The sequence below is a fragment of the Cnephaeus nilssonii genome (genome assembly GCF_951640355.1).
Source record: "Cnephaeus nilssonii genome assembly, chromosome: 7".
Taxonomy (NCBI): Eukaryota; Metazoa; Chordata; class Mammalia; order Chiroptera; family Vespertilionidae; genus Cnephaeus; species Cnephaeus nilssonii.
Genome location: NC_137078.1, coordinates 93812431 through 93827500, shown reverse-complemented (window position 1 = coordinate 93827500; position 15070 = coordinate 93812431). Strand labels below are relative to the sequence as shown.

Genomic DNA, 15070 nt, shown 5'->3' with positions numbered 1-15070 from the left:
AATCAGCAACCATGAGAACTCCATGGTCACATGTGGGTGCAAGGGATTCTGGGAAATGCGGTCCTTGTCTGGGCAGCCGCCTCCCAGAGTGGAGTGCACGTTATAGACAAAGGAAGTCTTTGCTGGCCGCCAGCCACTCCAAACCCAGAGGAGAGAGAGAGAAGGCCAGAAAAAAGGTCTCTTTCACGGAGGAGGCATCCCAGGTCCCAGCCTTCAGTTTTCGGCTCAACTTTCATTTCTATTCATTTCATGTTGTCCCCCCTTCAGGGAACTAGAGTCCTAGCTGCAGCCACACAGCGATGGCCCAAGCCCTGCAGGTCCCTCTCTGCCTGCTCCTCGCCCCACTCCCAGGCCCACTCCGGCTGCGGTTCTGGGTCAGCAGGGTTGCCTGGAGAGAGATGAGTGCGCCTGCAGGGGGAGCAGGCAAGGCCCCCCTGAAGGGCCTGGGGGCGGAGGAAGGTGTGTGAGGGGGTGTCTGGCTTTCCTGCTGCCCGTTTGTGGCGAGGAAGCAGCTGAGGTGTCCACGTGGAAGTAGGTTGAGGGGGGACCATCACCTGCCAGCCTGGACCCGCCTGGGGCTCAGGAGTGAGAGTCTGCAGGTGGGAAAGGAACCAGGAGCCGACCCCCAAGCACACGCTCATTTCATGCATTAGATGTTTACTGAGCACGTCCTATGTGCCCAGGCCGCCAGCGTGTGCTGGGCTCTGAAGACCCGGTTTTCCAACGGCCATCCAAGGAGTCTGTTGCACACTTTTTCCTGATAATAAGCATTTTTTTAATCCTTACCCAGGGATATTTTTTCCATTGATCTTTAGAGAGAGAGTGGAAGAGAGGGAGGAGGGAGAGGAAGAGAGAGAGAGGGAGGGAGGGAGAGAAAAAGAAAGGGAGAGAGAAGCATCGACGTGAGAGAGAAGCATTGAACCTGCGACCAAGGTATGTGCCCTGGACTGGAAATCAAGCCCGAGACCCTTCGGTCCGAAGGCCAATGCTCGAACCACTGAGCCAAACCAGCCAGGGCTAATGATAAACCTTTTTGAAAGTTAAAGTTTCTGATACACTTTTTATGAGAACTCTGCCTACAGCAAAGCCTTGATTGGCCAGCAGGCTTGAGCACTTTCCACCCTCTGGGAGGAGGGCTGTGGTGTCTCCCGTTCGTCCAGAATGATGTGCCAGTGGCCGTCACTCCCCTACGACCTGAAGCTCAAACAAGCAGTGGGCAGATTTCCCCCAGGCCAGGGTAGGCGCGGGGCGGGGCTCCCATTCCCCGCAGTGAGTCACCCCCGTTCTGGGCCCCGGACCTTGATCTCCCAGTCCCCGGCATTTTCTTGTGATGGTGGCGAGGATAAGGATGGTTGCTCCCAGGAGGCAGGGACAGGAGTCACCCTTGGAATTCCTAGAAAGGAACGCACACCCGGACACCCAGGCTGGGCACTGTCACTGCGGCACTCTCAGCTGAAAAGAAGCCACCGCTGAGCCTCTCTCTGCAGCAACTCTGTCTCTGAAGAGCTGAAGGCCAACCGGAAAGCGAGTTCCGCAGTTTCTTCTTTGAACCGTTCTTGGGTCTTTAAAGGAGGCTCAGCATCCTGAGAACCTGCATCTCAGAGCTAATTATATTAATCCGGAACGTCCCGATCACAGAAATTACAGCTGCCCCAGGCGGTTCCCAGGGCTCCGGCAAGCAGGGACCTGAGCGGGGCGGGGCTGGGCATCCCTCCGAAATGTGTTTTTATGTGAGTCACACCACCCAAGAAGGTACTGGACAGCTCAGTCATTATAGTTCTGTATTTTTTTTATTATTTTTTTATCCACTGGACACACTCCTCAAGGGATTTGAGGCCACTTATAAAAAGTCAGCCCGCTGATGATTAAAAATTATAGCAACGTAAAGACACCGAAGCAGGGAAAATCCTGGAAAGATGGGCCGGGGGAAAGGTCAGACACCTCTGACTCTGAGGGTCAATGTGGTTAAGATCAGAATTAGGGCCTGAGCTTCCCAGCAGCCCCTGCAGAGAAGGGAACCAGAATGAGCCATGTCATCCTCCTTGTCAGAGGGAAGGCAGCCTGCCACCCGATTCCTACCACACGTGAGCCCGTACGGAAGGACACGGAGTGGTCAGCGTCCTCAACGACCTGCAGCAGCGAATTCGATGAGCGGTTTCCGGGGCCCGGCCCTGTGTGCTCATCTGTAAAATGTGGACGATGCGCACCTTCCTGGCCTGTTGAGAACTAGACCAGCGCCTGGCAGACAGCGAGCCCCCGACTAATGTTCACTTCTTTACTTTCTCTCCTTCCCCGTCCCCACAGCACTGGTGCCTTAGTCACTGTCTCCGAGACAGCTATGAATACTCACACCTGTGTGATTCGGCACACGTACTCCGGCCCTGGGTCCGGCTCAGGGAGAGATTCTGGCGCTCCAGCCGGGATGAGCAGCCGTGGACCCTGACTTGAGGAGGCTCACAGAGGAGCAGAGAAGTGGGACTGGCAAGCAGGCAAGGCAACATGGCCTGGTGAGTACAATTATAAAGGAATGATAGTAACTACAATAGCTTCCATTTTTTTAACGACTTAAGCTGAGCTAGGTACTGTTCTCGTCAAGAACAGCATGGGAAAGGAAACCCACAGACCATGCATACAAAATCCTAAGCAAAGCTCTTAGCAAACTAAATCCCAAAAGGATACTGTGTCAGATTATACCATGTCAGATCAAATAAATAGATTCCCAGGAATGCAAGTTTCACCCTAGAAAACCAGTTCAATAGATTAATAGGTCAAAACAAAACACAACAAAACACAACACAACAATTTATACAATCAACTCAATAAATCAGAAAAAAACAGTTGATAAATTTTCTATTTATAACCTTAAAATAAAGCTTACGCTAAGAATAGAAAGGAACTTCTTTATTCTGACGAAGAACACCTACAATAGTGGCTCTCGGAGGGTGGTTTTCTGACCAGCAGCATCCGCATTGCCTGGGAACTTGTCTGAAATGAAACGCCTCAGGTCTCACCAGGACCTACTGAATCAGAAACTCGGGGCCAGGAGCAGTCGGGGGCAGCAGCTTTCTGGTTGTTGTTGTTGTTTTTAAATATATTTTTATTGATATCAGAGAGGAATGGAGAGGGAGAGAGAGACAGAAACATCAATGATGAGAGAGAATCATTGATCGGCTGCCTTCTGCATGTCTCACACTAGGGATTGAGGCCATAACCTGGGCATGTGCCCTGACAGGGAATTGCACCCTGACTTCCTGGTTCATAGGTCGACACTCAACCACTGAGCCACGCCGGCTGGGCACTTTCTGCTTTTTAAAAAATATATATATTTTATTGAATTTTTACAGAGAGGAAGAGAGAGGGATAGAGAGTTAGAAACATCAATGAGAGAGAAACATCGACCAGCTGCCTCTTGCACACCCCCTACTGGGGATGTGACCGCAACCAACGTACATGCCCTTGACCGGAATCGAACCTGGGACCCTTGAGTCCGCAGGCCGACGCTCTATCCACTGAGCCAAACTGGTTTCAGCGACTTTCTGCTTTTTAATAAGCCTGCCAGGTAACCCTGGTGCTGCTAGACTTGGAGATCCACTGATCTACAAGAAACCCGCATCACACTTCATACTTAATGATGGAATGTTGAAACTACCCTCCTAGGATCAGAACAAAACCCGGTGCCCACTGCGGTCACTTCTGTTGAACAGCAAGTCCATTGAACAGAAAGCTCATGCAGTGCAGGGAGGCAAGAAAAGGAAGTAAAAGTTTTTAAAAAATAATTTTTATTGATTTTTTTTTTTAGAGAGAGACGGGGGTAGAAACATCGATGTGAGAGAGAAACATCAATCAGGTGCCTGACCCCGGGGATCAAACTGGCAACCTGGGTATGTGCCCTGACTGGGAATCAAACCCACCACCTTTTGGTGCATGGGAGGATGTTCCAACCAACTGAGCCACACCGGCCATGGTGGAAATAAAAGTTTTAAGGATTGGAAAGGAATGATGCTATATGTAGAAAATCCAAAAGAATATCTAATCTATAAAAATTAATAAGGTGGTTTAGCTCGGCAATAGCTGTAAAACCAATATACAAAAATCAATTGCATTTCTATATTTATGGAGAATAGTATGCAACTGTGCTGGAAACATTTGAGAAGATCTAGTGGAGAGAGAGACCATGTTCCTAGATGGAAAGTTCAATATTGAGATGTCAATTCTCCTATGAATTAATGCAAACCCAATTAGAATGGTTGTAACGTGTGTGTGTGTGTGTGTGTGTGTGTGTGTAGAACTAGTAAGTGGATTTTAAAATTTATATAGAAGTGTTAAAAGCCAAAAATCACTGAGTCCCTCTTCAAGACAAAACGTGAGCTGAGTTGCTCTACCAGGTATTAAGACTTATTATAAAGCTGTAGCAGTGAAGACAATGGAGAACTTAAGCAGAGATAGACGAATAGACCAATTTCATAGACCGGAGGGACCGACATTTTTTTATTGAATAGAAGGAGTTGTTTATAAACCCTATATACTGGTCTGTCACTGTTATACTGCTCTGTCACTGTTATACTGCTCTGTCACCGTTTACATATATTCCATGTTTATTTTCTCCCAGTGGCTTATCTTTTTTCTTTCTGAATCTGTCTTTTAATAAAAAGAAGTTTTTAATTTTTTTGTTTTGTTAATCCTCACTCGAGGATATTTTTCCATTGGCTTTTAGAGAGTGGAAGGGAGGGGAGAGACAGAGAGAAACATCAATGTGAGAGAGGCACATCGATTGGTCGCCTCCCACCCAGCCCCAGGTTGGGGATCGACCCTGCAACTGAAGTACGTGCCCTTCAGCCCGCAGGCTGGCGTTCTGTCCACTGAGCCAAACCTGCTAGGGCAGACGTTCTTAATTTCTATATAGCTCAGTTTATCATTCTTTTTCTTTATCATTTGGTTCTTTGTGGGCCAGTACCCAGGATACATAAACAACCCCCACTGTGCAAGAGGCGATCCTGGCCTCCAGCGGGCGAAGAGCAGAGGCTGTGCTGACCTCGGGAGGGCTGCCGGGGCCAGCTGCTCCGGAGCCCGGGAGCTCAGGGAAGAGCAGGGGGCCCACACGGTGACCAGACCGCGATGCCACGCCAAGCTGTCTCTCTCCGGAAGAGTCCCTGAGTGCCTGGGGGTGGAGGGCAGCTGTGGCAATAAGGCCTTGCTACCTCCTGGTGGAGGTGGAGGTGTGGGCGTGGGGGCAGAGGAAGGAAGGGTCGCTGGGGTAGAGGTCTTAACCCAGTCTCCCAGGTGGCTCCATGGTCAGTGAACTCATCAAACTACATGCAAGTGTTTCATGTGCCTTTTTCAGCGGGAATGTGGCCTCGGCTGCCTTCAGCTCCTTGAAGGCTGGGGACGCCCCTCCTGTCCTATGACAGATGCTGCCAGTGTCCCCCATTGCCTCCCTCCTCAGTTCCGGGGACCCTGTCCCGGCACCAGCACCTGCACTCTGCCCAGGGTTTCTCTCCCTCCGGAGCCTGCCGACCCAAGTGCCAGGGAACATGTCCCCAGGAGCAGCCCTCAGCAGTGACAGGGGGGGGGGGGTGTAAATGCCCAGCTCCCCTGCTCCTGGGCTCGGCTCGCTCTGGGGTGCAGCCCACCCCACTCTCCAGGGCTCCCCAGTGGGTTCCGCTCATCACCACGCTGGTTATGGAGGTCCCCGGCTCACTCTCACACCCTCCCTGGCTTCCCGCCTTCCCTGCCCCACAAATAAATTATGTCCACTCAGACTCTTGTCTCCGAGTCTCCCCAAACTAAAACCCCAGGAGACGGAGAATGCGAATGGAGAGTGAGGAGAGACTTGTTTTGATTCTGCACCACCTGCCCGGGACCTTAGGCCAGTGGCAGCTCCCTCCCGAGCCTCAGTTTCCCCATCCACAGGGAACGGAACACCAAGGGCATCTCTATTGCTCCCTTTAAGTCTCAAAAGGGCGACGCCATAGGAGTTAAGAGCACCTCCTGTGAGCTGCGTGTTCTGTGACAGCTAATTTTATGTGTCCGCGTGGCCAGGCCGTGGCACTCAGATATGTGGTCAAACAGCAGCCTGAAGGTGGCGGGGAAGGTGCTTCTTAGACGAGGCTCACATTTAACTCGGTGGACCGCACAGTGTGGGTGGGCCTCGTCCAACCAGTGAAGGGCTAAGAGCAATGACTGGATGTCCTCCAAGGCAGAGGGGATTCTCCCAGCAGGCGGCCTTCAGACTGGGGCTGCAACATCAACCCTTCCGGGGTCTCCAGCCTGCCTGCCCCCACTCCCGCCTCCACATCATGTGAGCCAATTCCTTGAAACTCTCTCCCAGGATCTAGACATTGGAACACATAGGGATATATTCTTAGAGAGAGAGTGGACTCCTGTGGCTTCTGTTTCTTTGATCTTCGCGTCGTGTTCCTTGAAGACGATGACACGTCTGTCTTCTGTGTCCCTAATGCCTGGCACCATGTCTGGCACAGAGGGGCGCTCAGCAGATGTCTGTTGAGTGAATCTGAATCAGAAGCCTGGAGAGTCTGGGGTCGTTTATTCCCCACTCCCCAATCGCCTGGTAAAGCCTTGTGGTTAAGGCTTTGCAATCAGCTCGATCCAGATCTTCTTTCACTACCAGCTGTGTGGTCTTATTCTAGTCATTCAACCTCTCTGAGCCTCCATTTCCTGGCCTACAGAATGAGATTAACCCTCCCTTCCCCGTGGGGTTGATAAGAGGGTCCGGTGAGATGGTGCGTGCCAGCAGCTGAGCCCGGAACCCTGCCCAGAGCTCAGGGTCCCGTAGTCACTGTTATTGGCTGGGAACACAGACAACAGAACCCTAATATTCCTTGCACAAAGGCCCTGAAGGAATCACTAAGTTTGGAGACCAACCTTGAAGTCAGAACATCCCAGCAAAATCAAGATCTGGTTCCTTTCGACCTGGGGAGAGAGTCTGGCACCCAGCAAGGGCTCAGTCAACTGCACGGAGGGCTGGTGCAGAAATATCATGTTGTGGCCATTTGGTGCCCGCTCAATGAAAACTAGGAGGAGAGCCCTACAGTGTGAGGATGTGTGACAGCCCCACGCCTCGTCACCCTGCATCCTCGTCATCTGAGGGCTCTGGGCCTTATGGGGCCAAGAGGCATGTTCATGCAAACCCACAGGGCCCGGGAGCGGCGGCCGAAGACGCGGGGCCACCGCCCTTGAGGAGGGGCACGGGAAGGCCCGCAGCGCTGGGAGGGGCCGGCACGCTCTGCCAAGACCTCTGTAAGTCCATCCAGCAAAGTAATCCGGGAAGAGTCCGCCCCCCAGCCTGGCGGGACAGAGTGCGGGCGTCAGGGTTATTTTAAACCAGGCCTAGGTTCAAGTCTGCGTGGCAATGTTGTTTTAACAGAGCTCCAGTTCCAACTTCAAGTTGCTGCCGGAGAGAGGTAACCACAGTCAACCAGAAAAAGCAAAGTCCCGAATTGCCTGCCAGGCCCCACACCCCGGCTCTGGCCCTTTCCCTCCCTAACATCCCTCCTGATCAAAATGGCCCTAAGGTAACATCAGCAACAGAATGGCCAACTTCGGGACCATGAATTCATCTCATTAGGAACTAAATAAACACAAAATACCGCGATCAAAGTGGTAGAAACGAAAACTCTTGCTGGGAAGGCCAGGGTGACGTGAGCAGGAAACCTCTGGGAAGCAGTTTCAAATATTAGAAATTCTACCTTGAGGAGATAATCAAGGAAGTAATTCTGTTCAGGCAAATGTTTATTTGGGATGAGAGAGAGAGAGAGAGGGAGAGGGAGAGGGAGAGGGAGAGGGAGAGGGAGAGGGAGAGGGAGAGGGAGAGGGAGAGGGAGAGGGAAAGGGAGAGAAAAGAGACTGACTTATGCTTGCTTAAAATGTGAAAACATGTGGGAACGGGCCAGTCTGGACAATCTCAACACACTCCCAATTTTCTACTTGATGTTATGGAGAGGCTGGGAGGGTCTTGATGTTATGGAGAGGCCGGGAGAGTCTTTGTGTTGGAGGATGATGGTTTTAAGTTATACCTCTGAAAAAATGAGAAGTCGAGCAGGGTAAGAGCCGTTTTTCCATAAAGCCAACAGACTATATAATTCCTTATTACATTCACTGTTTATTACCTGTCTCTTTCTCCTACAGTGGTCAGCAAACTGTGGCTCATGAGCCACATGCGGTTCGTGAGCCGCGGTTTGCCGCTCTGTTGACTAATGAGTTTGCCGACCACTGGGATAGGGGCTTAATCACAAGGAACAACAGCCTGTAATTATTAGAATCGAGAATCTAGGTCAGTGGTCGGCAAACTCATTAGTCAACCGAGCCGCAGTTTGCCGACCACTGACCTAGAAAAAGGAACTCCATGAAGGCAGGATGTTGGTCTGTTTTGGTCACTTTGTGCCCACCGTGCTTAGAACAGTGCCTGGCACACAGTAGGCACACGATAGATTTGTGCTGAATAACAAACCTGCATTGGCTTATTCTCTTTGTGGTATTCACAGCCAGTTTAACCTTCAGCTTGCTGAAGAGAAAAAGGGAAGGAAGGAAAAAGAAAACTACCCCCAAGGAACCTCAGCCTGGGGGCAGAGCCCAGGCTTCCTGTTGACTTGCTGTGTGACTCTGGGCGCGTCACACACCCTCTCTGTGCCTCGTCTCCCACCCACAGAACACGGACTGGACTTGGTATGCTCTGAGGGCCCCTAACTGTCAATTGGCGGTTCCCTCCTCCAGCCTCCATTAGAAGATCAAACTAGTCCTAATCATATGACCAGCTACAAAAATGGGGTTTATTAAGACCTACTGTATGCAAGCAGTCCTGTGGATGCATCAGGGTCCCAGGTCTGGCCGTGGCATCTGCTGGCACAGAAAATGGAATTTGAGCCTGGAGAAGGCGGTTTTGAATCCTGGATCCCACGTTATGGGCTGTGGGGTCTAGGGAGTATCATTTAGCTTCTCTGAGCCTCAGAGGCCTCGTCTATAACGTGGGCATCATGATGGGACCCACCTCGTGGGGATGCTGCATGAAGCAGGATTGGAACTCAGGCCTGCCTAACCCCACAGCCTCCGGATCCCCAGGTGTGATGCCTCCTTTGGGTGCTCCTGCTGGGACTGCCCATCCACCCCCTCTCCCACCACTGGCCCAGGTGCAAGCTCAGCTCTGTGGCCGAGTGAGTGTCCCATTGGCAGATGTGACCCACCTGCAATGTCTAGTCTGACAGCCAGAGGCCCCGGCAAGAGGCAGGGCATCCTGCAATGTGCAGGGAACGCTGGCTTCCCGCTCTGCCACACGGTAGCCTCTATTTTCCCTTCTGTAAAATGGGTAGGTAGTCACAATCAGCTCCTATACACCTTGTACTGCAGTAAGAAGTAGATGTTATAGCCCTAGCCGGTTTGGCGCCTTGGATAGAGTGTCACCCTGCGGACTGAAGGATCCCGGGTTCGATTTTGGTCAAGGGCACGTACCTTGGTTGCAGGCTCGATCCCCGGCCACCAATCAATGTGTCTCTCTCACATCGATGTTTCTCTCTCTCTCTGTCTCTCCCCCTCCCTTCCACTCTCTCTAAAAATCAATGGGAAAAATATCCTCAGGTGAGGATTAACAACAACAACAAAAAGTAGATGTTATAAAATCAGAAAAGCTCATGCCACGTGGGCAGGCCGCTCATACGTCTCATACTCTGGAGCAGGATGTTTGGTTCAAACGCTGACTCGGCCGCTGGCCGCTTATCCTGTCTGAGCTGCTGCTTCTGTAAAGTGGGAATAAGAGCGCACTGACGCTGAGAGCTGCCGCCAGAATGAGATGAGGGAATAACAGCACCTACCGCACAGCTGTCTCCGGGAGCTGCTCTACGTCAAGTGCAGGGCAAGGCACCCAGCACACAGACAGCACCCGTGTGGGTGACCCAGCCGGGGGAGACCTGCCCACGCCAGGCTGGTCTGTGCACGTGTAGCCCGGGCTGTGACCTGTTGCCTAAAATCTTGAAACCTCCCCCTGTGCTAGCCGTAGCCGCTCTGAGAGCCCAGGTGGGCGTAGTTAGGCAAGATTGGCTGCACCCAGGTGTTCAGGGCCCCAGGCCTGTGACCCCACCTCCAGGCGTCCTGAGCCCTCTGCCCTTCCTGGGAAACTGATGGAGCCGGCCTGCCACTGACTCTGGCATCAACACCCAAGGGGTCAAGGGGCAGATCCAGGGCAGAGGAGGGGCTGAGAGTGCCAGCCTGGGACCTGAGTGGGGAGGGGCTAACCCACCGAGCACAAACCGCAGGTGCTGACTCATGGCCTCCGCTGGGCAGTACAAAGGAACCAGCCAGGGGCTTCCGGCAGCAGCAAGGACCAGCTGGCCGGACCATGGCCCAGGGGACAGTGATCCATGTGGCCCCAGAGCAGCCCACCTCTGCCGTGTGTGTGCTGGGCACCGAGGCTCAGCTGGATGTCTGCGGGTGAGCAGGGGACATCCTGGGGGCGGGGAGCAGGCCCAGTGATGCTGGATGAACAGGTTCTGACACAGGCTGTGCGGTTGGCTCGGGCTCCAGCCTCTGTAGCTGTTGCCGGGGGAGAAGCTGGAAAGGGAAGACTTGAGTGGCTCTGGGAGGGGCCCAGACTCAGGGCAGTGGGGTCTTGGCCACGTACAAGTGGGAGTTCCCTGGGGGCCTCACCACACATCAAGTATGATCACTGAGGCAATAGAAGCTCAGAGAGGGTTTGTGATTTGCCTAAGATCACACAGCAAGTGTGCCCCGGAAGCAAGGCTAGACCCTGGACTTCATGACCCAGGCCTGGTTCATGGTGGCAGCCAAGCCTCCCTCCGTGGGTGCCTAACAGCTTGGGTGTGATGAGACAGGCTCGGCCGTGGGAGAGGCTGAGGTGGGAAACCTGGCCCTGCTGTTGGCTAGCTGGGTGACTTTGGGCCTCTGAGCCTCAGTTTCCTTGTCTGTGAAATGGGAGTAATACCCACTTCATAGGGCGGTTAAAGATATTAAATGTGAAAACCATGAAAATGTTTGTTAAGTTCTTAGCACAGTATGGGACATATCCCTGTAGTTGCTCATTCCTTCACCCATTCATTCAACAAACACCAAGTGAGTACCTACTATGTGCTGCTAAGCCCTGGGTCAAGATCTAGTTAAACCAACTGGTCCAGGAACACTCTCGGAGGGTGTGCGTCGCATGGTCGGCGTTGTTGTTGTTGTTAGTAATAATACTGGCAGCCCTGGTTTCCTCCATCCCAGGCTGGGCATCGGTGGTCCTAGAATGGCCCCTGCAGGAATTTCTGGGGAATTTCTTTGAAAGTGTCACTGGCCTGGACGTGGGCAGCGGGAGAACAGCAGTAACTGCTAAGGTGGCTTCCCAGGAGGGGAGGCGGGAGACCGAGAGGGGGAGGAGGAAAGGAAAAGAGAGCCTCATCTGAGGGCTCCTCCTTCAGGGAGACAGGGAGCCTGCCCCTCAGCTCCCTATGGTCTCCCAGACTCACGGCTGACATTCACATCACACTTCCCACACAAAGCTCATTCCATAGCCTATGAGGTAGGCAATGTTGTTATTCCCACTTTACAGAAGGAGAAACTGAGGCTCTGAGAGCCACACAGCTAGTCGGTGAGGATTCAAACCCAGGCAGCCTGGGTCCCGGACCTTCCTCTCTCCACTTCGGTCCCTGGACCAGCCTTCCCATCACTTCTAACCTGCCCTGCACAGCAGTCCCCAGCCAGCGCCTTCCTCCCATCTGCACAGCCACCACCCGGACTGCGGCTGAATTCTCTTCTTAAAACACAGCTGGGTCGGCACCCCTCCTCAGCAGCACGCACCCTTGACCCCCTCCCCGCACAGTGCATGCCTCCACACCCTTGCTCAAGCCATGCCCTCTGCCACTGGGCTCAGACCCCGGGGTTAGAAAGAGGCGAGGACAGACCACACGGGTGTGGGTGCCTATGCCCGAGCTGCTGTCAGCTCTGCCTGTGATTTCCATTGGCTGTTGGGAAAGTGCTTCCCCTGGAACAGGAAGTACATGGATGATATGCAAACAAAATTCCTGGAAACCTGTGGAGGCGCTTTCTGTGATGCGTGTGGCTGGGGTCAGGGCTGATTCATGACCCCAGGGACTGGGTGCCAGCCCTTCCATCGGGATTTCTAATCCTCACAGAAGCCTGCAAGGTCAACGCTATCATCGTGCCCATTTTAGAGATGAGTAATCTGAGGCTTCAACAGGTAAAAACATCTACTCAGGGTTATGTAAACTAAAGGTGGCAAAGCCAGGAGATTTGAACCCAGGCCTGTCTGATCCTAAACCCACCTGCCTCTCCAGCACACACTGCCTCTGAGCGCTGCGGGGTTGGCCTTGCTGTGCACGGCTGCCTGGTCGGTGGAATCCATGCAGCTTCCCTGGGGCTTGGGGAAGGCCCAGAATGGGTGCGGGGCCAGGAGGCCCAACCACGGTGGGTGTTCTGAATCTGCCAGCGATGGGCTTCTCCTCTTCCTCAATAGGAGACCATGCAGTGTGACAGTGAGGAGCGTGAGCAAGCCTGTTAGTGTCTCGAGCCTCCGTTTACCCATCTGTAAAATGGGAGAATCAACACCCACCTTGCTGGGTTGTGGCGAGAGTCAAATTATAAAATGCAGGCCAGGTGTCCGGCAGAGAGGTCCCCCTTTGCTAGGAGAGTCGCGTGAGCCCCACATGTGTGAGTGTCGCTGAGTAAGGAAATGCTGGGTGCAGGAGCTGGAGAAATGATGTCACTCGTGTGGGCTCAGTTCTCAGTGCCGCCTCTACAGAGACTCCTGGACGTTACAGGAAGAGTCAGCTCCGAGTTGTCTTGTGTTAACACACGTGGGTGCCCCCTACACGGAGACACAGTGGAACCCCCATGCGTGAAACTCCCCTGTTGTTTGGTTGCCTGCCACCTTTCCGGAAGCCAGCCGCCCCATCCCCTGAGAGGACAGGGATTGACAAAGGGAGACTGAGAGGACCTCTGGGTGGAAGTGCGGAAAGGGAGGGTGTGCGGTTTCCTATTGCTGCTGTGAGAAGTTACCACAGATCTAGTTGCTCAAAATGCTGTCTCTCAATAAAATGGGAAACACACACACACACACACACACACACACACACACACACATACACACACAAAAAAAACCAACAACAAATGTATTATCTTACAGTTTGGGAGACCAGAAGATCAAAAATGGGTCTCACAGGGCTAAAATTCACGGTGCTAGAGTCAGCGTGTCAGCAGGACTGTGTTTGTGGAGGCAGCGAGAATCCACTCCTTGCCTTCTGCAGCTTCTGGAAGTCACCTGCATTCCTCGGCTCATGGCCCCTTCCAACAATTGCATCACCCTGGCCTCTGCTTCCATCACCCATTTTCTCTCACTCTACCCCGCCCACCCGCTCTTCTAAAGACCCTTGTGGTTACACTGGTCCCACCCAAATAATCCAGCATAATCTCCCCATCTCAAGATCCTTAACCACATTTGCACGTCCTCTTTGCCGTGAGAGGTAACCTCTGCATAGGTTTGGGGATTAATATGTAATCATCTTCGGGGTTCTGTGATTCTCCCTGCAGAGAGAAAATCTCATTTGGGGGAAGAAATCCCTCCTGATTGGAATGATGGGGAAAGGATTCGATGGTGCAGGTCCCATTGAGATGGGTCTTTGGGCTGGGTTGGATTAGTGATTCCTTAGATTGTGATGAAAGAACATGCTCCCTATACTATATGTTACCTGTTCTTTAATATTGGTTAAAATTTGTTTTTTTTAAACATATTTTATTGATTTTTTACAGAGAGGAAGGGAAAGGGACAGAGAGTCAGAAACATTAATGAGGGAGAAACATAGATCAGCTGCCTCCCTCTCGCCCCCCACCGGGGACGTGCCCGAAACCAAGGCACACGCCCTTGACCGGAATCAAACCTGGGACCCCTCAGTCCGCAGGCCGATGCTCTATCCACTGAGCCAAACAGTCCAGGGCTGTTAAAATTTGTTTTATGGCGAATTATGTGGTTATATATTTTTTCAGTGATCCATGTGTGCTTTGCTTGGGGAAAAATCTATATTCACTAGTTGTGGGTACAGAATTCGATATATGTCTCCTAAATCAAGATTGTTACTTGTGTTCCTTTTTTGTCTGCTTAATCTATTGTTATTTGAGAAAGAGGAGTTGAAATCTTCAACCATGATGGTGAATTTGTCCACTTCTCCCTGTATGTCTATCAAGTTTTACTTTATATATCTATTAGAGGCCCAGTGCATGATTGAATCATGCACGTGTAGGGTCCCCTACACGCTTTCGCTTTTCGCGGTGGAGCTGGGTGCCTGTCCGCTGGTGCCAGAGCAGACAGGCACCAAGCTCCCCCACTTTTGATGGTCCGCCGCCACTGAGGGGGGCTGCCGCGGACACCTGGCTACCCTGCCGTTGAGAGGCGCAGCTGGGTGTCCGCGGCAGGCCCCCTCAGCGGCCACGGATCTGGCCGTTGAGAAGCACACGGGGCGGGAGTCCCGCCCCCTGTGCCTCTCAACAGCAGAGTAGCCCCCCTCAGTGGCAGCGGATCCGTGCCTCTCAATGGCCGGATAGGCCACCCCGAGTCCCGCCCCCCAGCCTCCCGCCGCCCAATCGTGGGTGTAGCGGAGTGATGGTAATTTACATGTTACTCTATTATTAGATAGGATTGAGCTATGTTATTAGGTACATACAAGTTTAGAATATCTTCTAGGTGAGTTGAACCTCATTCTTTAGTTGAGATCTTCTCTATTGATAACAGTGCATTGTTCAGGTCCCATTGAGATGGGTCTTTGGGCTGGGTTGGATTAGTGACTCCTTAGATTGTGATGAAAGGTATTAATATGCCCAACCCAGCTCTCTTTTGGTTAGTATTGGATTAATGTACTTCATCTTTTATGGGTCCTTATATTTTAGGGGTATCTCTTATAAATAGTATATAGCTATTGTTTCTTTATCTAATCCCAAACTCTCTTTTAACCATAAGCATTAATCCATTTACATTTCTTTTGAATATTTGTATGTATGGATATTTTTTAATGTTTTTATTAATTTTCAGAGAGAGGAAGAGATAGAAGCATCAATGATG

At 52.0% G+C, this 15070-nt stretch overlaps 2 protein-coding genes across 4 annotated transcripts in view; both read left to right on the top strand.

Annotated features, from left to right (window-relative positions):
* The window catches only part of PADI3 (peptidyl arginine deiminase 3), a 32223-nt gene extending 29030 nt beyond the window's left edge, over positions 1 to 3193 (top strand). The window contains exon 16 of the mRNA XM_079776241.1: positions 2305 to 3193. Coding sequence (XP_079632367.1) covers positions 2305 to 2448 — 144 coding nt within the window. The 3' untranslated portion in view covers positions 2449 to 3193. The remainder of the gene's footprint in view (positions 1 to 2304) is intronic.
* Positions 2488 to 15070, top strand: part of PADI4 (peptidyl arginine deiminase 4) — a 33036-nt gene continuing 20453 nt past the window's right edge. The window contains exons 1-2 of one of the 3 annotated variants that reach the window (XM_079776236.1): positions 2488 to 2507; positions 8502 to 10437. In XM_079776236.1, the coding sequence (XP_079632362.1) occupies positions 10346 to 10437 (92 nt within the window). In that variant the 5' untranslated portion in view covers positions 2488 to 2507; positions 8502 to 10345. Of the gene's footprint in view, positions 2508 to 8370; positions 10438 to 15070 lie in introns of those variants that run through there. The other 2 variants (XM_079776237.1, XM_079776238.1) reach the window with 2 other exon arrangements.